Source organism: Chelmon rostratus, chromosome 19 (assembly GCF_017976325.1).
Source record: "Chelmon rostratus isolate fCheRos1 chromosome 19, fCheRos1.pri, whole genome shotgun sequence".
Taxonomy (NCBI): Eukaryota; Metazoa; Chordata; class Actinopteri; order Chaetodontiformes; family Chaetodontidae; genus Chelmon; species Chelmon rostratus.
This window is the reverse complement of record NC_055676.1, coordinates 17,650,433-17,676,279: the sequence shown is the minus strand read 5'-3', so window position 1 is coordinate 17,676,279 and position 25,847 is coordinate 17,650,433. Positions and strand designations below refer to the sequence as shown.

Here is a 25,847-nt window from a genome sequence, read left to right as displayed (position 1 = left end):
GTTTTGTTAAGGTCTGCATGATTGATCAGACAGTGGATCATGTCATGTTTGTCATGAGAGGAAGTGGGAGGTACAAACTGCATAATTCAGGCTTTACAGTCAAAATAACTTTGTATCGCGTCTTGGATTCCAAAAACTACCCACTTTCACTATTTTAAATATGTTTACAGCGGTAAAGAACCTACAGAGAGTGGTTAGTTTCCCATAAAAGCAGCTGGCAGTGTAAATGATGAGAGCCAATTGAGAGCATTTTTTTTTTCAATTAAGAAACCATATTCTGTTTCGTTTAAATACAGTCCTTCACAGCTTTGTATTTATGGGATAAGTGTATGGGAAAAGTAGGATGTTTAAACTGAGGAGAGCACACAGACGACACACAGAAACACACACAAACTACTACTCACAATGAGTCCAAGAACTCCGTTTGGACCGGGGGCTCCCATCTCACCCTAGTCAGAGAGGAGGAGAGAGAGTACGTGAGATGAAGGGAGAGGGAGAAGGAGCAAGTTTCTGGGGTTATTGGCTCTTTTTTAAACAAACATGCTCAGAAGAGTGGCCCAGTGTTCATCACAGCTTATGAGAGGAGGCTGTGTGTGTGTGTGTGTGTGTGTGTGTGTGTGTGTGTGTCTAAGGTGAAGGTGGAGGGGGATGTGAGCCCTTCGTCTCACTGTGGCTTTTTTTTTTTCAAGAAATCTGCAGGTTCATTCTCCCTGCAGGAATGAGAGACAGAATTTTATACAGACATTTATGGTCCTCAGAGGATGAATCCCAATAACTTTGGTGATCCCCTGACTGTTCCTTTAGCGCCACCAGCAGGTGGTGTTGTGATGAATTGTTACGAACATTCATGGTTTCAAGACAGTGTCTCCTTGTGACTCCTACTGAAATGTCTCGACAAAAATTCTGCACACTCCAGCTCCTCGCGTGGTGAATTGTTTGGTGATCACATGACCATCATCATTAAAACTTGACCATTAATTTACCAAATACCTGCAAAACTGATGACTTTCCCATCAGCCTCAGCTGTACTTTGTGTTTGATGCTAATTAACAAATATTAGCATGTTGGCACGCGAATCTAAGAAAGTGAACTTGGTAAATATTATACCTGCTAAACATGAGCATGTTAGCATTGCTATTAGTAGCATGTTAGTAGTAGTAGCATGTTGACGTTAGCTCAAAGCACCACTGTGCTAAGTTGAGCTACACAGAACTGCTAGCATGGTTGTTAAGTCCAGTTTGACTAGCATTCGATATAAAACAAGGATATTTTCTACTTTTTCACTTCCTAAAAAAAATTAGGGGACATAAAACTGTGAGAGTAGAGCCTCCACCCTCTCAGACAGCTTCACCCAGAGACAACAAAAGTGGCAAATGTAGATCGGAAATACATAAAATCGGATACATAATTCACATGCTGTACTTGAGGAAAAAGAGAAGCAGCAGGGCTGACAGAGCAGTTTAGTTGCCTGATCTACAAGACTGAACCAGTGGAAAAGTCAGGGATGTGTGAGCAAAGTGTTTCTTCAAATACGAATGTGCTGTATGTTAATGATGTATTTCAGAGTTTGTGAAAGAGCAACCTGCTGATGTGTTTATGTTCTTATTTTCTGACCTTCTGACTGATGAAGTGCTATGTTTGTCAGGATGACAGGAAATATCCAGAAATAGTGAAAATGCTAAGATCAAATCGTTTGATGCCTTCCATATGGACGCAAACATGCAAACCGTCTTTGCTGACCAATCGTTACTTAATTGGGAACAGTTACTCAAAACGACAGCCCATTGCATCATTTACTATTCTTGGATATCACCGCCAAAGAATACTATGTGTGAGTTAGAGGCTGGTCGACACTGGTGAATGGAAAAGGTTGCATTTGAAAGGCAGGTCGTCGTGCTGCTCCCCCCTTTAGAGTTGCAGGTTTTTGAATACGAGTGCCAAGAAAAATTATCTGCAACAGAGGAAGGCATGGGATGAAATTAAATATGTCAGTAAAGCCTTGTCCGGAGAAAAAAACGAACTTCAAATAAAACAGAAAAACCGGCAAACTGCTGGACTGCCAGATGATTTACCCACCAGTGCTGCCAAAATGTCAGTACTAAAACACCAGGGGGGTGGGGTGCGAGTGAAACCACTGCTCTCAGTTTGTGGGGGTGTATGTGGGATGGGTGTGTGTTGGTGTGCCTGAGCATGCGGATCGGTTCTGTACTTAGGTGTGTGACTGTGAGTGTGTGACATACTGGCTCTCCATCTGGTCCAGGTGGTCCTCTCTCCCCAAAGTCCCCAGGAAACCCCTGAGGACAGAGAGAGTAGCTTTAAAGTTCTGCTGCACTCAAACAGCAACAATCAAACTCAGACATCCAATAAATTTTAACAGTCCTGTCTGCTTTATCAAACATGTGATAACAAATCTGCTTTGGCCACTTTGGAACAACACAAACAAGTTCTAAATAAAATCAAAATACATCAAATACATGTATTATCTGGTTAAGCTGTTACAGTGAATTTGTCATCTAATTGATGCTAATTTAAAGATGTTGCAGATAATGAGCAACATTAGCATTCATGTCAACTCCTGAGGGATATATCCGGCCTTTTAGCTCAACTATGTTCACCAGCTAGCTGCTAACTTTGTGTAGCTGTTCGGTACTCAACAGCTAGCGTACAGTTGGTTTCTCAAGAGCCTTTTGATGAAAATAGCTGCTCACTGTGTCTGAAATGAAACTATGAGAGCACTGAGAGTGAAACAGGTAATAATTTGACCTAAGATAAGATAAAGATATTTAAAAGTAATTAAAGGCGTTTTAATGTACAGTAAATACAGTTAAATGTAACACTAATTGTATTGACTGTGCAAAAATTGCTACAATCATAAGACATTTCATTCCTCAATTACAGAGATGATGAAAATATGTAAATGTAAATGGTTTTCATTGGAGGAGGGTGTGTAAATTATAATGCTTTTAACCAAATTAACAGACCATGTTTTCACAAATAACACTGACTGTTACACATGCGAGAGTGCTGCTACTGTAACTGCTCTGCAATTATTACAATTCAACCGAGTCACAGCATTAGATATAAAGTAATCTGAAATATGTACAAAATAAGAGCATAATGGGCCCCATTATACGCACAAAATCTATCAGCTGTAGGGTGTGAGCAGCCAGCTGTTCTGCTTAGGCTGAGTACACTTTCTAAATGTAACAGGGGAGAGCAGCAGCCAAGTAATTATTCTGCCCATTTAGCAGTAAACGGAATGCTAATCTGAGCTATGCTAACTGTTGGTGGTGCTGCAAAGAGGAAACCATGTCTGCAGAAAGCACAAACGCCAATGTGTCTTAAACCCTGACCATTCAGAAACACTCATAATGGCTACGATCTGCTGTCGTGGCCTCCACACATCCTCCAGAAAAGGTCAGTTATTTTTGTAACAATAGAGATATTTCAGATAAACAGCACGTATGTTTAGTCTGATCTCCGACTTGCCTTAGAAATAGACCAGTCTGAGATAATTTTGACATTTAGACTTCAGATTCAAGCTACCAGCTACCCTTCAGTCTACACATGCATCTCTTCAGGTCAACGGTGCGATCATAACCGCACTAAACGCTGTAATTGTAAGAAAAAGCTCTTTTCTGTTCCTGCTAGGCTGTTGGAGGACTGCGTGGAACTGCTTTATGGTACTAAGAAATCATGCACACAGGGGGAAGCACGAGTACAAGAGGAATCTATGAAGCATGACAGTGACCCAGAGGATGAATCACAAGCTGTCACCGCTGCCATACAGACTAAGGACAAATGTGGGAAACGCAGCTTTGCCAAGAACAGCATTAAAAAAAGGCTTTTGAGGAGAGACACATGAGCCTTTGGTGTATCTCTGCTTTTACAAGATGCCAGAGAACCCTGTTCTTCAGCCTCAAGATTAAATAGTAAGACACAGTAGCAGAGCTCACTGTCAGATACTGGGCTGATGTGAAAGAACTGCAACCTCAAAGAGACAAAAAGACAAACCCTTAACACTTTAATGCAAAAAACCCAGCTTAAGCTTAAATGCAGAGCTGTTGGCGATGCACTTCGGAAAACCTTTTTAATGTGCTCCACTGTTTTAGATATATCTATTCCCTCATTGGCCTTTGTTAGTGTGTGTCTGTGTGTGTGTGTTTCCTCGACAGAGTGCAAGCGCTGTGGTTATGGCCTTTAAAATGTGTGGCTCGGGTTCAGGTGCTGCTTCTGTTCTTTCTCCTCCGGCCAGGAGGAGAGAGATGATCTCTCTGGGATCATCCTGTAAGAGTTAGCTTTCCATTTTCCATGCAGGAGCACTGAAATGACGACGATGACCCCGGTTACATTTACAGGTCAGTTGTAAGGGCCTGCAGGAGCCAAAATGAAACTTTACAGAATTCAAAATGATCCAAATTACAGGACTCTGCTACTCTCTTCCCAAGACAAAGCTGTTTGTCATGCATAAACAATATCATGGGCTGTGATACATTGCCATTATTTTCTTTGCAGCCTGAAAAAGCAGTGCTGTCATAAAACCATCCAGAATGTGCTTTGAGCAGACCAAGCTGTGATTGGCAGCACTTCCATATGAATACTTTTAGCTTTGCATGAACTGCGCCAAAACTGTGAAATGGCCGTAACGAGGCCCTTGTTGCAGAAAAGTGTCTTAAAGACTGAATCAGCTCATGACTCTTACGCCTCAGCTCTGATCGAGTGGAGAGAACAAACACACGCGCGTCATGCAAAGCCTCACACATCTGAGGCGAATATGCATCCACAGCTACTTCCTAAACATTTCTCTAACTACAGAATAAGCCGCAGCTCTACAAAACCTCACACTAAGTGGACACTGGCTTGCGTGTGTTCAGACGTTTTGGTCTATAAATGCCGTATTTACTGAAAAGCCAATAAGCAACAGCTGCAGAATGATCTCAGCAGTGTGTTTCAGGGTTACACACTCTTTCTGAAAAACTCTGTCAAACTGACTTTGAACACTATCTGACACACACAACAGAACCAGCGGCTTCCTCCAAATGGCTTGGCTCCATGCTGGGGTGGGGGTGGGGGGGGACCAAAAGCCCTTTATTGTAACAAAAGCCTTTTTCTTGTTGCGTCCAAGACCCCGACGTGTGGCTGGTGGGACTGCACAGCTTTCAGGCTGCAGTTAACCCTTCCAACAGCCATGGAAATTCTGAGCTGACTCAAACAATGACGTAAATACAGACCTTATAAATTTTCACATGTGTAGGTGTTGGAGTCGTTGCACCAAACGTTCTTGATACAACCCCAAATAGAAGAATGAATTCAAAAACTTCATTGTAATGCTAATTTATATCATTGCCTCATTTGAGTGGGATCGTGTGCAGGCGGCATTTAGATGTAGAATCAAAATAATAAAGTCAAATATTGATTTGAATGTTGTTGATATCTGTCAACATCTCCCAAACTCAGTCTTATCATTCACTTCAGACAATATTGTACATTCACAGTCAACACTCCCAGCAAAATTCATCACACTTTGGAAAGATTATCTGTAAAGTATGTTGAGACAAAACTTTACCGGCCTACCCATCTTGCCCCTCTTCCCTGGTTCGCCGGGAATGCCCTGAAAATCAAAACAGGAGAGAGCAGAGGCGGAAAGGAGAACGAAGCAGAAGGGGGAAAGGAAAGGGTTCGAGATGGAAAGAAAGAAGAGAGAGACAAACATGATGTAAAACGCATATCAAAACCAAAGCATTGGGCATAACTGATTAAAGCCCAATTAAACAGTCACAAACACAATTAAAAAGTCATAACCGTGAGCTTCTCTCAACTCCTGCTCCAACAGATGTGAGGAACAGCTGACGGCAGCCGATCTAACATTTTCCCAAATAAAAATCAGGCAGACACTATCTATTGTGTGCAGCTAAGGTGTGAGCCATCTCGCTGGCTTGCTGGCTGGAGAGAACATGATTACAGCCTGCCCCATGCCCTGACACAGCCCTCTGAAGCATGTTGTTAGAGGGCTAATCGCTTCACATTTTAGAGGCTGTACAGACGGAGGAGGAATTGATGAGTTCAGGCAGTTTAAACACTCTGGGATGGGGCTTTTATCATATGAGTCATCAAAACTCCCACGCAGCCTTCTACAGCAGCATGTCGGACAGCTGGGGACTGCTTCCCGCATTAAAACAACAACGAGACAGCTGAATGAAATGGCAGGAGATGCACTGCTGTCATCCCATCGGGCGATTAGCCAGGTTCAGTTGGTCACTGTGCATTTTTGCGATTATTGGCTGTACTCGAGAGAAAATACTCATTTGACAAGAACTCACTCTTTCGCCGTCAGGCCCAGGAAGGCCAAAAAGCCCCGGGATTCCAATGAAACCCTGCAGGACAGGAGAGGAGAGGAGAGAGGTGCGAAAGGAGGAAAGAGGAGAGAGGAGGAATATGGGATGTGAGTATCTGAATGGCGTAAAAGCAGCAGGAGGAGGAGAAACTCCGATTGGTTCTAGGGCTGGGATTCAGGGGCCGACGGTCCAGCATGGATAGGGTGGGATTCCATGAAGAACCAAGCCATGAGGCAAGTGTATATGCCCATGGACTGCATGGTGCTGGCTTCCACGATGTAGTCCAAGGGCACATACCCTCACGCCAGGGATCTCTGTAGATAGCCAGGACATCAGACTGAGCTGTCGGTACAGGGTGAGACACACACATAGAAAAACAAGCACAAACACCACAACAGTTTGAACCCTGGAGGAACGGTTAATGCTAATTTCAGGCGAGCACGAGATGAGCGTGCACAATATACGCTTCAAAAGAGTACGCTTCAAAAGAGAGTGCAGATTATTTGGAAAGGTGGCTCAGTGAGAGAGAGAGGACTAGAATGCCTCCTTAAGACAGCAGGGCCTCATACGGAGCTTAAACAGGAAATTCCAGCCAGTGGGGGCAGGGGAGGCTTTGGAGCAGCCAAGGGGAGCTGATAAAGAACCTTTATTGGAACGCAACATAAAAATCACTGTTTGTGACCGTGAGTGTGTGTTTCTTTGTTTGTGTACTTAAAGGGTGTGTGTTTGTTTGCTTAGGCTTATCAACAGCCAGTCTTTCAGCATGTGTCTGTATACAGTATTACAATGTTTACATTACAAGTAAAGGCTCCTAAGTTTAGAACACTATTAATAGTGGCACACACTGCCTGAATGAGCGTGTATGAATGTGTTCAGAGGTGGACGCTGGTGCACCGAAAGTGCATGCATGCACTTGGATGTTGTTGCTTCTACATACCTGCTCTCATGCAACAACAACTTTACTGCACAAAAAATACCAATAGTTTGCAGGCTTTCATTAAACAACTTTCTGCACGCTCCTTCTATAAATATTGCACCATAAAAAGTGTCAGAAAGCTGTCAGGCTGACCGCCTTGCCTATAAACATACTCACTGGTCCTGTCAAAGCACCAATGTTAGTAATTTAGACTGATAATCACAAACTTGAGCAGCACAGTTGAGGGGAGGAAGTTGAGCTCACTTACCCGAACGCCTTTAGGCCCTACTGGTCCTATAGGCCCCGGTAAACCCTGAAAAACAAAGAAAGGAACTTTGTATCAGCTGTCAAACATTTTCACCTGAAAAAACCCAAATACACTGTGAATGTGTTTGTCCTTGTGCATCATTATGATGTTGAGGAGTGGCAGGCCAAAGACCTCAACTGACTGTCATTGAAATAAGGTAACTTTAATAACACAATACATCCACATGGCTTGCAAACACTATTAAAATGCCAGCAGATTGTCCAAATTATTAGCCCACATGCTGTAGAGGTGATGGACAACAGGTAGCAACAGGTACTCCTGTACAAGTAGCTGTGCAATAAATAAACCCATTCATCTGAGGCATCTATTTATGAGGCTGTAGCTTGTGATGCAGTTCTCTTGAACCATTTTTAAAATATTCCAACTCCTCTATACAGTATTTACCCAAATATTTTCCTCCAAGTCAGCTGTTCAACATAACCTAATTCCACTTGGCCCCGTGCCTTTACTATGGCCCTGACTACAACTGTACCAGTCACAGCAGAGGATTTACTGCACCTGCCTGCCAGGATAACCTTTGGCACCTGGGCTTCCGACTGGACCTTGCCCTCCCTGCAGGGAGGAGAGAGAGGAGGAGAGAGAGAGAAAAAGAGAGAGAGAGAGAGATCAAAATTACAGTAATACAAACACACAGTAGCAGAGAGGGAGACAGAGCAGAGGGGATGAGCAAATACTGTACAATGAGGAGATGAACGTGTTCACTCTAAATAAAGTGGACTTTGTTTGTGGTGAGCTGAGCTGGTGCACTGCTTTGTCCCCAAAATGGACGTTCTTTATCTTCCTTCTTTGCTTTGCTAGCTTAGTGGGAGGGCTGAGTGATATGTGGATTCACTGTATACTGTAACCACCAGAGATTTAACTAAGCTGTTCATGTTTACAGGCTTTATTATCTCTGGTTGTATTCAGTCAGTGAGAAAAATCATCAATATGAAGCACTGTTTTTTAAATTCTGTGTATATGTATCATGTAAACCTTCATTTGTCTTGATATATGTGTATAGGTATTATATACTGTATATGTATGCACATGTTGTACTGGTACTTACTGTGTACACTGACAGTGAAGTTGAATCTAATCTGTGAATTATCAGTTAATCATTCTACATCACTACGTATGAATATTGTGATTGCATATCATGATAAAGGATTTCGCCAGCAGTGAAGGAAGCATTCAGATACTTAAGCAAAAGTAAGAAAGTAAACGTTCATTGGAAATGTTTCTTTCAGCAAAATGAACTCAATAGCATCAAAAGTAAAAGTACTCAATGCTCCTGTCAATGTTGTACTGTTATACATCATATTATTATTAATGATACACGTCTGTGTACAGCAGTTTGTCAAGGTGGAGCTATTTTTAACTAGTTTTTATATGGTTTGGTACTTTAATTCATAATAATGCAGGATATTCTAGCAGATGATCATAGGTTTTTGGTTTTCTGAGTTTAGTCGAGCAAAGAGTAAAATATGTGCTTCTTCTTCTTCTTCTCTTCTTTGGTTTAAAGCGACAAGAAGTGAAAATATTGCAACCCAAATAAGTACTTCAGGATGGTGCTTGTGTACATTTTCTTTGTTACATTCCAACACTGCATATTGGCCATTCCTACCAAGGATGTTTTTTACCAGGAGTCATAGTTAATGCTTAAAGTTCGTTTCCGATGTGGTCTGTGTAAAGGCACTAATTGGGAGTTTGTCTTGTGTGTGTGTGTGTGTGTGTGTGTGTGTGTGTGTGTGTGTGTGTGTGTAAGCATAACACACATACACAGAAGCAGGTTGTGTGCAAGTGTTCATGTATAACTTCCTTTGACACACTCTGGACGTGCAGCCATGTGTACTGCTTGCCATTCCTTCTCTTGGATAAATATAGAGCATAATGCAGCCAGTTAAAAGCAGACGAGAATTTGGCTGAGTGAGGTTTGGATCTTTGAACGGCCAGCAGTGAGGAGGGGCTCCAGCGCGGCCTCGCGGTGTATTACAGTAACATAGAGTCATGAGCACTTCATGCACACCAGCTGGCCTTTTGCTCTCAATGGCCGTGGTGTCCATCCTGCCAAACAGTTGTGCTTATTACCCTGTCACTGCTGCTATGGTGAGTCAGGCTCGAGGCTAGAGCCGCGATTAACATCAGCAGCAGCGGCTCTGTGGGAAAGAGGGGGGCGTTCGAGGATGGACAAAGTGGAAGGACATGACGGTGTGAAAGAAAAAGTAGTACTTGGTGATGAGCAGTGTGGGAACTCCCTGTGCTGGTGACGTCACCCCGAGAACAGGGGACTTACCTAAAACTGTGTGACAATGAGGAGAATATTCCACTCTGCTTTCCATGACTAAGGCCTTTTCCTTAATACCAACAGTAAGTAGTATGACCCGGCCCGACTGAAAATAGCTCTGGACACGAGGCTGGATGCTGCACACTTAAAATAATCCTGTCGGGCTAAACAGGCAGACTCACGTCTACTCCCACTTGCAGTGGCAAATAAAGGAGTTCATTTTCCCCAGTTTAAAGACAGATTGAGGAGGAAGTCAGAGAAATGAAATACCCGCCTGAGATCATCACGGTGAAATGCTGCAGGAGAGAAGCTGAGCATTGAACAACAAGCTACAGAGACAGAAAGTCAGACAAAGGAGGACTTTCTCCAAAGCTGGAGTGTAACAGCCGTGAGCGTGTCACTGTTGGCCTACTTGGCTTGTTCCTGTTTCTCTTCTCTCTATTTTCTCTCTCTTTGGCATCACTTTCTGATATCCTGGAGAGCATCGCTGCAGCATAGCACTTTGGCCAGATGTCTGTCCTCACCAGTGCTTCATAACAGGCTAATCTAATCTGGCAACCCTGCAGGCATGCTTGGTGCGTGCACACAAACACACACACACACACAGACACACACACAGACTGCGTAGATGATGAGTGAGGTTTTAAAGAATGAGGTGAGATTTGGGAATATGAGGGATTAGTCACTAGTAACAACCATGACGGTGGACACCATCAGAGCAAAAACTGATTAAGACACTCATGAAGGGAAATGCGTGAAGTGGAGGTAATGGGTTCTGCATCAGGAGCTGGGAGGAATTTAAAGATGTATTGAGTAATATTATAGAACAATATTATGTCATTTTGGCAGGAGTTGCATCATAAAAGAAAATTGGGATTTTTTAAAGTGTGGGATTAACAGAATGAAGAACAGCAGAAGCCTGGGGGGTGACATCTATGAAAGGTATCTATGAAATGGAGAAAGATACTTACAGGCTCTCCAGGGAGTCCAGGTGGACCGGGGAAACCTTTCTGTCCCTAAAGAGACAAAGAAGAGACATGAGAAATGACTTGAAGCGTAAAATAATCAGAGGTGAAAGAAAACACACACATTCTGAAACTGTTCACAGATGAGGAAAAACATGACAAGCACGGGAGAACTTCCCGCTCGGCGTAGGAATGACAGGTGGCGTTTTTGTCTGGAGCAAAACACGCATGCTAACGATAACAGCCCGGACAGACGAGTTCAGTGCCATATGCAAGGAATCCATCTGCCCCTCTGTCATGGGATCAGACTTTCCACTGGCCGCACTCACAGAGAACTGGTGCTGGGGGGAAGCTGTGCCAGAATCATGGCATGTTGAGGATATAAATGCCTTCCTGGTCGAGTCAGACTGCAGGCCCTTCCCTCCGCCTGCAGAGCAGACTACAACACCAAACACAGCCTGACATAGTGCTTTTCTTCAGTTCTGCTGACTCCAGGAACACAGACCCCCAGCTAAGAGTGGAGAAAAACTAAATCAAAGGCGGGAAGACATGCCTTTCCAGACCACAGTTTGATAGAGTGACGGAGCTGCAGAGAAAGGAAAGAGGGGGGAAAGAAAACAAAATAAAAACAGGGGGGCAAAGAAAGGAAAGACTCCTGATGTCCTGTTTTCCTAAACCACAGATCCAGAGTACTGAGCCAAGACTCCTGACATCTTCTCATTATGTTACACGATCACTCTCCCTGGCTTACACCTTCATACCAGCACTTTCCACTGCCATGGTCAGCATTACACTCCATATTCGGCAACCGAGTCAACAATACATTTGTGTTGCTATATTATAGTGAGAATAAAATAAATATTAACATAAAGATATTTTAGTTGACTTTGCATGTCACAGAACTCATCCATAAACATTATCCTGTTCTCGCTCTATTTAAAACGTATCCAAGCTTTTGTTTTGGAGACCTTCTCTGTCTCACATCATCTGTTGCATGTCAGCAAAGGACCACTAGGAGGAGATGCTTGGAGCTGGGATGAAAACACATGAGCAATACACATCAAATAAACAGAGTTGTCACCAGGTGATGACAGACCGCCGCCGTAACGCAGCAACGCAAGCAGAAAAGTGTGTGTGTGTTTTCCACATTTCTGTGAAAGCTCTATTGGTAAGCAGAGATGAGGAGAGGACAGGGATGGACGCCCTTGCAGACACATGGCGCCTGTGTGTGACCTTCTGAAAATTTCCATTTTTATATATTAACTATTAAAACTGCGTTGATGAATTTGTGTTTGTCTGACTCGACTACCCGTGTCATTGCACTGTACAATAACAGCTAAAAAAAAACAAACATATACAATACTTCTTATCACTACTGTTTGCTACTTTTGATATTTTATTATAATGTATATAATTTTTTACTGCTTGCTATCTTGATATTTGATTCTGTATAGTTTGTTCTTTATAGTCCTATTTCACAAATTTTCACTTTTTTCACTGTGTTATGCTTACAGTCACGGTACACTTTATTTTCTACACACTGCCATTTGCTGTAGATATCCTTTTTGTGCAATACTTTTTCATTACTACTGTTTACTATTTTGCTTTTTTATTATCATGCATATAATCTTTTTACTGCTTGCTATCTTGATATTTTATTATGTATAGTTTGTTCTTTATAGTCTTATTTAAGAATTTTTCACTTATTTCAATGTGTGTAATGCTGCTGGTGCACTGCAATTTCCCAGCTTGGGATAAATAATGTCTATCTATCTATCTATCTATCTATCTATCTATCTATCTATCTATCTATCTATCTATCTATCTATCTATCTATCTATCTATCTATCTATCTACTCATCTGCGTGCGTGCACACCGTATGTGCGTGGAAGCAAACCCACACATGCATTCCCACACAAAGATACATGTACACCATCATCTTACTACATGGCTTACTTATTGTACAAACATGTGTAGCGGCTTATGTTCCCAAGCTGTGCTGTGAGGTCCATGAGCTGCAGACGCACACACACACACACACACACACACACACACACACACACACACACAAACACATGCTGGGGGTCCTGGGTATTAACCATAGCCTCCCAACCCCAGCTAGACCATCTCAGATCCTTATCTCACTCATTATGAGCTTGCTAATGAGAGCGACCATTCCCACTGGCCCGCCTGTGTTTACAATGCCACTTGCTTAATGAGCATGTGTGTTCAATCAGATAAACCCAACAGAATGCTTTTCATTTACAGCAGCTCCCCGGTAGCACCCTGTAAGTACTTTTTCCCCCCATCCTACCCCACTAAGCCGAGGACTGCCCCTGGGAACTTTAAGCGCATTTTGGCAGAAATTAAATAAAAGACACATTGTGTCTGCAGATGACATGTCATTCCTCTGACTGGTTACCAACCCACCCTGTGCAGACTCAACTTTGTGGGTGTTCAAATGAGCCCAGGCCTCATGTCTGTTAACAGTTGTACACCACAATTGATGAATGTGTGTCTTCCACAGTCTGCCTCCTCTGGACAGTGCCCTGGTAGCAGAAACGAACCACTCACCTCATTAATCTCTGCTTTCATCTTTCCACCTCTCTCTCTCCAAACTCCCCTACAGCATGGAGCCAGATGATTGCTCAAAGCAATCATCAGGCTCCATGCATGTGCTGCATGTACAGCAGAACGTAAACCTACCTCGCGGATGTCTGCCGGGAACAGATGTAACAAACAACTGCATGAACCTAAGCGGACAATTTGTTTGAAATCTAGCCGCCAGAAAAACATCCTTCATCTCATCTCTGTCTGAACCGCAATTTCAGCTGCTTGCATGCAGTATCACTGTTAAACTGCCAGCATGGTGGAAGACAGAACAATGATTTGTTGTTCTTCTTGTGAGACATGCAAAGAAAATGATGGTTGATTTGAATTCTACCATAATTACAATGATGGCAAGCATGAGGATTTGTTAGTTTGAACAGTGGGCAAGGAGCTAAAGAGAGAGAGTTTAGTTTGGAACAGGTCTTGGGGACCTTCAGACAGATTAATGTCACACAATAAACTGTTTTGCATATATGAAGGAAATGATTATGTTTAATACGCTGTGCAGCCCCTGTAGGACAATTACAGTATATTGTTCTACATTATATCCATGTTCTTATTAGGAGAACTTTGGTTTGTACTTGGAAAATATGTGCTCGTCTTCTTATGTTTATTCTTATATTAAGTGTCTAGCTACATACTGCAGCTCTAACTGATCTTTTGGGACTACGCTGTTCCTCTTTGCTCTTGTATCCTTCATAATTGCCTGCAACTCTGGGCAAATTACATTTTTTCAGATAGCTAGCTTCTAAACTGCTCTGATTACTATAATGAGACATGGCTACAATAGATATGTTAAAGGTGATTGATTTATTAGCATTAGCTTTCACTCTATGCTGATGACACGGTAATGTATCACCCAGGGCAGCTGCAGCGGATAAATCTGCTAGGGAAAACAAGTAAACAATGTTATGATGTTTTAAAGGAAGACAGTTCAGTTACTTCTTTAAGCTAAGCTATGCTAACTGAATCCTGAGCTTCTCATCAAACAGCAAGAAAAAGAACAAGTGTATGTTCCAAAACATCAAATTTAGAAAAACGTTAGAAAAATGCGCAGGAAAACATCAACCAAAGCATCCGGACATAATAAGATTAGCTGCACATTGAGTAGTTAGAAGTTTCCATGCTACCATGCAGCATAACTTGGCTTTAAGGGATAAAAGGCAGCGGTAGTGTGAAAGACAGATGTAGAAAAGGCTGACAAAGAGAAGAGATGGATCAGCTAGCAGTGGGAATAGACATAGAAGAAAGGCAGTAAGGTAAGACGTGTGGCGTGTAATGTGGCCTTGTAGTTGAGGTTTGGCCCTGCGTGTGTCCCCTCTCCCTGACCCTGCCTACCATACTGAAAAGCCATTCAGAGTCTGCTTGGTAGAACAAATGTTGTACAGAGCGGAACATGCTTGGCTTGTCTGACGGTGTAAAATCGCACTCTCCCATCACACGTTCAAAGCACCACTGCTTTCCCCATTAACGTTTTTCCATGGAAAACCAGCAGCCAAATTCCAAAATTCCCGGTTGAAGTGTCAAGCTGAGGCTGATAAAGAGCCTGAATGTGTGTGTGTGTGTGTTTGGGTGTGTGTGAGAGAGACAGAGAAGGTAGAAGGGAAAAATACAGAAGAGAACAGAGGAAAAGCTGCCGTTGTCCCGTTTTCCTAAACCACAGCTTCAGTGTGACGAGCCAAGCGAGCGAGACAGAGCGAGTCAAACAGCTCGAGGTATGAAGAGGAAGAAACAGCACATGGGTGTTTCAGGGTGGCCCACCACGCTAAGATGTAATTGCAATGAAGGTCATCATTGCTTTTCACAATTGTATTGACCTCAGCAGCAGGCCTCAGAGTCTCCGCGGAGAAACCTGCATCAGGACAGGACGCGCCTGGGACTTTCCACCTGAGCTGACCGAAAATGAACACAACAGAACAAAGAGCCTGTTTCTAGACCGTCTGCGCTACCGCAGAACGGTCCGGACACTGACTCACACCTCTGTCATTCAGTGTAAAGTGCAGGCATGTAGGTTTAGCAGTGTGAGCCGCAGCTGAGACCTGTGAGAAGCTATTGTACATTGTTTAGCATCGGAAGAAAAGGGGTTAATTAGCCCCTCTGTGTTTGTGTACGGAAAAGAAGCTGACTCCTTGCAGTTAATTTAACAAGTTTCCTCTGCAGTCATCATGTCTGTGGTCCATTGACCAATACCTGAGGCGTGCTGTCACGATGTCGGTGTGTGTTGAAGAAGTTGCCATGGCAACTACTTCCCAGACGTGAGGATGTGATGTCATTCTGATACACTTCTAAGCAGCTCGAATGCACCCTGCACAGCTCATCTGAGTTTAGACAGGTAGGGAGTGCAGGTATGTACTCACAGTTTCCCCACCACGTGATCTCACCTGCGTGCTAAACAACAATTTGTGGCTAATCTCAGAGCAGCATAAGAGATCAATCAGCTGTGCACACTCTCACCTGCAGCCCAGATTCACGTGTCACCGTCTAAGCTAACCGAAACGCCAAGACTCATTTAGTTTGAAAGAGCTCTGTGAATGTTTTCCACCGGCTTTACATTTTCCATTCTGACTGTGAGTGTGTGAAAGAGCGAGGCAGAGACGTACAACTTGGACACAGAGATACACACAGAAAAAAGCAGACTCCTAACAAAAGCCATATGTTAAGCTTGGGGCAGCCGTCCAAGTAGAGCTCCACGCTCTGTTGCAGAGCGCTGTGGCTCTGGAAGAGAGCGAATACGCGCAGGGGCTCTTTACACCTCTGCTGAAATGCATGCAACATCCAATTACTCCACTAATTCCTGCGCTTTGTTTGAAATCCTATTTGATACATAATGTGCCTGAAAGCAGTTTACGAGGTCTTCTTCTGCCACAGTGAGACATGGGTTTACATCTGATTGTTAAAGAAAAGGTGAAACACATTATTCTTAGTCAAGACTCGTGGAGCAGCGAGAAGGTTGTGGTGATTGTGTCCTACGCTGCAGCGCTTCCCAAACGTTTTTTGGCTGACGTGCCCCCACAGCCCTGTCAAATGAACTTAAGTACCCCTTCATCAACACAATCTGTCTGTTCCAAATGTGTTCATTTCAACTGGGTCTTATTTAACACTTTTATATAAAGCAACAGTCTAATGTTTTTATTAAAACTACTACTAGGATTGGCATTATTTATACTTTTACCTAACTGTCTAAACTGTTTATCCATTACTTTATCTTACTGTTTCAACCATGTAAGCATTACTTTAGCTGACTTCTCTGCTAGATTGCTCATGAACAAGTTAGCAAGCTTGCAGACTATCTACCCTGCCCTGGGGTACAGATACTCCTGGTTGTGAATCACTGCTGTATTGTGTGTAATTGACGTCTGCTGTTTGTGCACACACACTGACAAGCTGGAACGCATGTGTGAACATAAACACACACACACACACAACTCAAACTTTCCCAGTGGACTTGCTCTCGGTGTGTGCTTGTTCCACTTCTGTCAAGCGGAGGCTCTGGCCCACTTTCTTCGCTACACTCAGGAATCACTTAAGTTGCGACTTAAGTCACGTCTAAGACGCTGGTAATTTTGAGTTTGAGCGCATGATCCCCATCCTTGTTTCTCTGATGACAAAAACCTCCCCCTTCATCCCTCATGTCATCCTTCCTGCCAACATTAAGACCCCTCTGCGCTGGATCCAGCGAACACAGATGGAAAAAAATGGTGAGCACAGCACAAAGGGAGAAAGATGAGTTGGTTTACACACACACATACACACACACACACACACACACACACACACACACAAAAAACACAAGACACATTCAAAAAACACAAGGGTTATGAAATGGTGACAATGACTCATACAAGCTTTCTTTCTTGGGCTTTCCCGAAGGTTTCAAGGGCCTCACTGTTCAAAGTTTGCAGATGTGAGCACTATGTTCGCTCACAACAACAACTGGTAGATGGGAGCTCTTACGGCTATTTACGTTAACATTCTGTTTCATTTCACTGGAAGGTCTTACCTTCCGACCTTCTTGGCCAGACAGTCCAACCGGGCCAATAATCCCTGAGTCTCCCTAGAAAGCAAAGGGAGAACGTCAAACGCATTATGCAACAATGACTGGCTGCGCAAAAAGCCATCATAAATGTGCCAGGAGAGTGCCAAACGGGACGTTGCTATAAAGTAATGTAGCATGAAAGAGGAAAAGGAGGGACACAATACCTTCTCTCCTTTAGGTGCTGGCCCAGGTGAGATGCCAGGGTCTCCTTTCCTCCCCTGATAAGAGGAAAAGCACAAAAGAGGACTTTGTATAGGTCAAAATTACCAAACTGCACTTCAATGATTTCAATCTTTTTAAGTATCCAACAACAATCCTTTTAACGAAATAATTTCACTGGCTAACACCTTTCATTTGGACTAGGGAAAAGGTTAAGGTTACAAAAGATTGCCTCTATAAAGCCTGCAAAAGATAATAACACATAAATTCACATAGAAAAATCAGCACAGATGCTTTTCTTGGCCACAGTGTGTTATGTGGCCTCAGTGCCCCTTGAGTCACACACACACACACACACACCCGCACCAAGCTTCATTGTCAGCAGGTAACAATAATGGGGCTTCAGCACATCAAAGCCATGGATCGGAAATTACACTAAGTGCTGACTCCTTCTCTCCCCATGGACCCCTGCTATTCACAACTTTGTTTCATTTATCAGTGATGAAAGAGCAAAGATTGCACCGAACCCCGACACATCAAACACTTCAAAAATCATTCTCTCAACACACCTGCCAGGTAGAAGAAGCCTGCTATATATATATATATATATGAAACACCCCATACATTAGATCACATTGTTTAATGTTGTTCACCCTTAAAGGAAGAGCTGAATTTTTGCTCTCTTGCTGTCAGATAGATGAGAAGATAGATACCACTCTCCTGTTTGTCTGGTGCATATGATAATGGTTAGTTAGCTTAGCATAAAGACTAGAAACAGGGTAACAGACAACAAAAGTAATTGAATCCACCCCTGTTTAGAGTCTTTATGCCAGTTTAGGGAGTGTGGAATCAATTTTCTTATCCAAGCCAAAAAAGTAAATACATGTATGTTAAATATGTATGCGATATAAATAAGAGGCAAGCAGATAGCAGATGAGGGTGAGAATTAGTTATGTATTGATGGGAAGAAGACTGTAAAAAGGGAAGAATGCAACAGGACTATTTAAAATTACATCAGGCAGACAAGGACAAACACCGTCCCTTTGGGTGACCTGAGGTCAGGGCTCTGGTGATGGGCGTGTGACCACATGCAGTTGCACAGATGTCATTTATGCCAGGCATTTTTATAATGCACTCTAAATACAGGTAGTGCTCCTCACTATGTACTCTGAGCACACAGCGCCAGAGGTCAAGGGTGTTTGCTAAGGCATATGTCAAGTCCAGACAATCAGAGGAGGGACGCAGAGAATTTGTCCTGGGCAGGGTCATCTCCTGTTCACACGTTAAAATTAGACAGTTTTATTTGAAGTTCTCACTTTCTGCCTCATAATGTCTTTCCCTGGAGCTCTGATAAATCACTCCAACCCCCCTGGTGTCCATCTACCCTCCCCTCTGCTAGATTTACACAGAAACAGCATATAAATGCATAAACATGCACAGATTAGAGCATATTTGGAGCTTAAATCGAGCAGATCTCCAAGAATCTGAAAAAAACTTTAATCACCTCTGCAGCACACATGTTAAAGTGATACAGCTCTTTAGTATTAAGTGCTGTGGTGGCTCAAACTGCCAGGTGTGGCTGCACCGCTGTGAACTTAGGTGGCCCCGATTCTTCAGCCATAAAGCTCCATTACCCTTGTTGCACTTTATAGATTCCAGCTGATATAGAAAAACTGAAAATCTAACACATCCTCATAGGATTACCATTCATGCTCAAGGCAAAAGAAGATAATAAACTTCTTATTCAATTAGTTGCAGAGGCAGGTACATAATCACGTAATGGTTTCATGTGGAAACATCCACGTGGCTGCTGGGCTCATGGCAAAAACAAGAAAGGCTCACTTGTGATCATGAGTTAGTCTAAGAGTATGTCAGATACCTTGAGCCCGGGAGGACCAGGTCGGCCGGGGTTTCCATGGGGACCAGGGGCGCCCTGTGGAAAAGCCAGAGAGAGGAAAACATAATCAAGCAGTGATCGAGATCTCGATCAGTCCTCATATTGGGATGGAGCTGATGCAGACTGTGGCTTTGCTACTGTGAATGAGACCAGAAAGGGTGGATTGGGGGGGGGGGGGGGGGGGGGGGTCTGTCTGGAGAACCTCAGCCTTTATGCTACTTTAACCTACTTTCCGATACATCAGCTGTGTGTGTGTGTGTGTGTGATTGTGTGTGTGTGAGTTGGGTGGTGAGGTATTTGGGGTTGGTGTTGGGGGTAGAAGCTTATGGAAAATAGGGCTCTGTGGAGCTGCCTCACCATATGGATGTGGTTTTCCTGCACCCTGTTGCCTCACACTCCGCAGCGCCACCAACCCCCCTCCAGACACACACACACACACACACATTTGCCAAGCATCTTAATGAGTAACGCAGATCATCTCGTATCACAACATTTTGAATTCCTCCGCTGGTGTGTGTTTCTGGCTGCATTGGCTGTTGCCAAGGAAATGAACACAACTGTGTCTGAAAGCAAACACAGCGAGATCTACAGTAGCAGCATATTGGTAATGTGAACCATCTCGCCCCATCCAGAAGCCCCCATGGGAAGGTTTAGCAGAAAACCTTTGGAAGCCAGAGAATGCATCCACACCAATTTTTCTTTGGTTTAAAAGGCAGCTGTCAGACACAGGGGTCGTTGCTATGTCTCCGTCATCTATCCATCCGTCTGTCTGACTACCTCTTCCTCTGAGTGACTTTTTCCTGTGGATCTCTGACCTCACTCCTGCCCTCCACGTGGTGGTGGCACCCTTGGGCCCCTAACCTACCCCTGTAGTGGGTCAGGGGTCGAGCGAGTCAGAGAGGGCGGAAAAACTGCTTTGTGAGTTGGGTCAGCAAGTTTCACTGAGGTGAGTCAAAACAAATCAGGAAGCCATTATGTTAGCAATCTGGTCTGCAGCATCAAAAAACAACATCTAGCGACGTCCAGACAGGCAGCTCTCTGTAATCCCACAGAGAAGAAAAAGTAATCTGGGGTTTGGGCTGGGTTATACAGCTCAACAAAAAGCCCTTTGAGCAAAGTTCAAAAACAGACATACTGGTCGGGTGCAGACATGACAACATAAATGCCTTCTGCTGTAACTGCGCTTCCTGTCAAAGGGCGCTTTGATGGCCGTCATGTCTCATTCACTGGAGACAGAGCTTCTAATGAATGAACAGGGCATTGCTAAGGTGAAAGGTGTTATTATCTCTCATGTGAAACACACACACTTTAAGAAAGATTTCAAAATGCTGCTTTGATAAGATCTGAATTTTTATCTCTTTTAAACTTATATTTTACAAATGAGATTTTCAAAGGATTCTCAGCCTTCAAAGATCTTGCCTCTTTTCCTCTCGCGCTCTCTTCCCCTTTCATTTTCGGTTTGTGTTCGGCTGGCGTTCCCTTTGTGTGTCCAGACAGTGTTAACGGAACGCTGTTGTGCCCTAAATAAACTTAAACAAACTAGACATGTTTGAATTACATGCTTCAAAATTAAACCTGTGGTACGCCGCAGTTTGGGCAGAACACTGGTAGGCACGGGCTGGCACCGACATTTGGAGCTGCGCTCTCGCTTCCATGTCGTGTCCCCTTCTCGCACAACAGGTGTCTAATTAGAGAAGACCAGGGCGGGGCACACACAAGCTGAGGGCTATCAAATGAAAAACCACCAACCTCTGAACAGCGATGCAGGGCGTTACTGTGGTTCCTGTGGTAATAAGGCTGCTAGCTCTGTGCATTCTAAGTTGAGACAAAATGGTCAAAATCTAAAGAAATGGTAGCTCCTAATGTTTCATGTTATGGTAACATGCACACTGCTTGCTCTGAGACATATAAATATATGTCCTTGAATCCAGAAAATACTATATCAGCACCATATGTGCAACTTTAAGCAAAGCAATACTGAATATGTTCTTGTGGATCTTAAATCTGGATGCATGACATCACTCCCACGGTTACATTCCCACACAGAAATTGTTAGACGAGCCCTTTTAATGGGCTATGCTGTAAACATAGTCTGACTTTAAACACAAGCTTGTAAAAGGCAGTTTTAAATGTATATACAGTCAGCGTATTAAAGATAAAAGAGATTCTGTATGATGCCGTGCCAAATGAGTGCCAAAGGGCCAATGTCTGATAAACTAACATGAGATCAAGAGCATGTGAAACCACTGGATGTCTCCTTAATTAAAGATCCCGGGCAGCACACACACAGTAGAAACCTTGCCTCTGACCATTCAGGAGAATATTTCGCAAAAGCGTGCAATGCAGAGTGAAAAGAGCAGCCTAGTGCCATATAAGTCACAGTAAAACTCCATAATAACAGAAGCAGACGGGGCGAATGAATTAAGCCGTGGTGGTAAAAAGCCAGCCGTATAAATTTATTTGCTTCAAAAGCCAAAGTTTTTAGAGCTAAATAGATCATGCAGAGTGTATGAAAAAGGAAATAGTAAGTAATGTAAAGTATTATTTAGCCATTTACAACAATAACAGTAATAGCTCATAATGGCCATAACAAGTTTGAAAATTATGATGGAAACCTAGAGCTACTTGAACGCCAAACATCTAATGGCTGGTAGTGAAAAATGTATTAAAGTGCCCAAAGGGAGACGGCAGAAATAACGAATTGAAGCAGTGATTTTTACTGTCCTGCAGCTTATTACAGTAATGTTCCAGAGGAGAGATCCATATACACAGCTTACACTGGGGATTATACAGACCCTTAAAAAGCTCATCCGTCACCTGGTGTTACCAAAACAGCCCAGCTAAGTGGAGCTCAACACTTTTATTCATTTGAAAGTTCTTTATAGTCATAGTTTTCCAGGTTTCTATGCGAAATGTGCATCTGGGATCTGAATTAGCTTTATGTGCAGGTGAAGCAAGGTGGGGGGGTGGGGGTTTCGTTTCGTGGCAGAGGAGTGGTTCGGACGGGAAGCATGAGGAAAGATGGGCGACAGAGATTTTTTTTTCTCTCCATTCAGACAAAGACCCTTTTGACCCAGCAGGCTCCAGATGAATGCTTGCAGCCAGTCTTCAGAGAGATACGGGCCTGTGCGCTCGCGACGCATCCACCGCACGCTTCCTCTCACACCCCTCTACCACCGCCGTCATTGTACGTCTACAAACACACTCGAAAGAGCTCGCCCCGACCATTCACGGACACCTAGCGAGAGCTTCTGTGCTGACAGCGGTTGCCACGGCGACGGCGTCTCACACTCCCATGTGTGGGATCAGAGGTCAAGGTTCACGGGTGGTGCTCGGCGGGCTCAATGGTGCTCTGTGTGTCATCATACAGACTTCCAGTAATCGGAGAGGAGAGGAGTTCAAAAAGCCGCGAGCATCTCTCTGTGCAGCAGAGACTGGACAGGAATTCAGTTTTTCACGTAAAGAGATGATGTTTATGAGCAAATCATGCTGCTCCACCTGTGAGCCTGCAGCCTATAAGCGTAAATTCAGATTCAGAGTTAATTATTCCAGCGATCAACAAGTGAGCTTCTTTTCCCAAATTGAAACCACGCTCTTATCTGGCCAGGAGGGAAGAATTTGAACAACATGCGTTTATGAGTGCTCGCTAGGGAGTGTGTAAGTATGTGTATGTGCGTCTCAGTGTTTGCACACGCACATGGCAGCAGCAATTAAACTTGATAAATGCTTTTGTTTACAGGAAAGCTCCATAATCTGTCTCACTCTTTATATAGGCAGGTCATAAACACAGCCACATATGTCTGCGCGACATGCCGTGGGATTAGTGCTGTGGCGTGTATACACTTCTGTGTGAGCGCTGATGTGTGCTTGTGTGTGCGTTAAACAAAATTGCTATGAGGTCTGAGTCAGACACTGGCGATGTGTTTGCGAGTGACCCCCGTTAAAGCGGCATCAAAACCAAAGGTCTTTCTTTACAAGTGCTTTTTTATTGAAGAGGCTTGTTTTCATTGTTTGCGCTTTGCAAACCGACCACTTCCACTGACAACGCCACAGGCAGTTCACCAGCTGCTTTGCTGTGGTCGACAAAGGCCACGACTGAGCCACCAGGATGTAAATCAGTATGAGGCGATCGGTCGATACATACTGCTGATGAATGAGGTTTGAGGCAGGCGCAGGGGCTTTAACGAGGACGAGTCTGAGTCGAAACTGGGTGTCCACACCCAGCGTAAGTTGGGGGAATTCTGCAGCAGTACATTTTTGCAACTATCTTTCTGTTGTGAGGAATTTTGATTCATTACTCGCAAATCCCTCAAGTTAAACACAGAGCACATTTTGAGAGAAGCTGCTGCTTGGTCATGCAAAAATAGTTCCACTCGGTCACATTATCCTTGGCTCGACCAAGTTCACGCAACTCTGCGCTTAAATTTTTTAAGCCCAATTAAAGTTTTATTCCAGGTAAGTTTGATTTGAACCATGAGAAATCTGTCTAAGTGGGTCTGAAGTTGTGGAACTGTTGCTAGAGACGGAATGGGAGGTGCTGCCAGGGCTTAAATAGCTTTAATTAGAGCCAGACAAAGACTTATACATCTGTAGTGGTGGGGGATCACAGAGACTTCTAGCCTGAGAGTCTCTTAGACACAAACAGACACAATAAGTAACTAATCATTAAAAAAGATACATGCATCCAAATATGTTTGCATGCATGGACATAAAATATCAAGCACTGACTGATGCATTTAGATGCATTCTATTGTCTGGACTGACTGAGTTGCTTGTTTGTGGTATTCATCCATAAATTAAGATTTTAAAGGAGGAGACAGAGCCTTCTGTAGTCAGTAACAACCAACAAAAATAAGACAGTCTACAGCCATGCTAGCAACTCTGTGACACTGCGCTTAGCTGCAGCGGCGCTTTGAGCTATATGCGAATGCTAGCATGCCAATGTGCACAATGATAACACTAACATGCTGGCATATAGCAGGTATAATCTTCACCATGCTTGTTACTCAGTTTAGTGCATTAGCATGTTAACATTTGCTTAAACAAAGGTAAAGACAAAGAGCAGCTGAGGCCGATGGAAAAAGTCTTCAGCTTTGCAAGGATTTGGTCATAAAATGTTTGGAGCAAATACAAATTTTGACATTTTGGGCATGAATATGTGTATAGGGACATTTCACTCAAAACACTGGTTGCACATGAATGTGGGGCCCATGAATGTACAAAATTTCAGAGCAATGCATCCAATAGTTGTTGAAATATTTCAGTTTGGACCAAAGTGGTGGACCGGCTAACAGGCCTAGAGCCACTCTGCATCTATACATCACAGAGAAACAGAGGAAGTAAAAGAAGAATTCCTCAAAGAAGACCCACGGATGAGACTATATCTATTTAACTGCCATGGAGAAAGAGGCCTTTCATTAGTCCAGAATGGGATTCCTATGAAGTGTGAGTGGAGCCTGCTGCAACAGCTCAGTGAGGAGAAGAAAGTCCAGTGGGGCCATGTGTTCTCTGTCTGTTTACAGTGCTTTTATTAGGCATCCTGTGGCACAGGCAGCCTTTTGAAAGGCCGTCTTTATAGGAGCTTTCCTGTTTATGCTTAGGGGTGGGAGGTCAGCACTCGCAGCCCCGTGCTGAATATGGTCAATCTGCTTGCATAGGAAAACTTTGTGTGAGTGTGTGTGTGTGTGTGTCAGCTGGGTGATGGGAGGGACTTAAAGTGATGTGGGAGCCTGGTTTGGCAGGTTATTATTGTAGCTACAGAAAATGGTCCAGGTCTTTGCCTTCTAGGCTGGAATAGACAGATACAGTCCCCTCTGTCCTTGTCTGTCTGTCTTTCCGAGTCACCTCCTGCCAAGAAGGTTATTCACTGACTGTTTGTGTTTGAGCTTCCAGTCAACATGCACGTCAGCAGCAGTAGCACAAACACAAACAAACACACATGCAGAGAGATGCCCAGAATAAACCTGAATAAAGACATGCTTATTGACATAAGAACAAATCTTGGGGTTGAACACCAGATAATAGGAGCATTTCTGGGAGTTACTATTGGAAATGTGTTTTATGGTACTGGAGGTGTTTGAGAGCGGCCAGGAGACTTACCCGAGGACCCCTCTTGCCTGGCAGGCCTGGCTTCCCTGGAGGTCCTGGCAGTCCCTGGAGAGAGAGAGCAGTCAGTGCTGCATACTGGCATGCATACAGATTAGCAACCTTCCTCTATCATACTCATACGTGTGTTTCCACAGACAGGCTGCACAGTGGCTGCAGGTTAGAAAAATGACACCTTTTCCCTCTGAGGTAATTCCATCTCAAGGTGATGAGAGTTCAGCCTTATCCATCA

At 43.6% G+C, this 25,847-nt stretch overlaps 1 protein-coding gene across 1 annotated transcript in view; it reads right to left on the bottom strand.

Moving 5' to 3' along the window:
- The window catches only part of col27a1a (collagen, type XXVII, alpha 1a), a 69,212-nt gene that overhangs the window by 26,638 nt on the left and 16,727 nt on the right, over positions 1-25,847 (bottom strand). The window contains exons 4-14 of the mRNA XM_041959926.1: positions 25,610-25,663; positions 19,493-19,546; positions 17,619-17,672; positions 17,419-17,472; positions 10,814-10,858; positions 8,078-8,131; positions 7,520-7,564; positions 6,321-6,374; positions 5,567-5,611; positions 2,241-2,294; positions 405-449 (exon numbers count right to left, since the gene is read on the bottom strand). Of these exons, the coding sequence (XP_041815860.1) occupies positions 405-449; positions 2,241-2,294; positions 5,567-5,611; positions 6,321-6,374; positions 7,520-7,564; positions 8,078-8,131; positions 10,814-10,858; positions 17,419-17,472; positions 17,619-17,672; positions 19,493-19,546; positions 25,610-25,663 (558 nt within the window). The remainder of the gene's footprint in view (positions 1-404; positions 450-2,240; positions 2,295-5,566; positions 5,612-6,320; positions 6,375-7,519; positions 7,565-8,077; positions 8,132-10,813; positions 10,859-17,418; positions 17,473-17,618; positions 17,673-19,492; positions 19,547-25,609; positions 25,664-25,847) is intronic.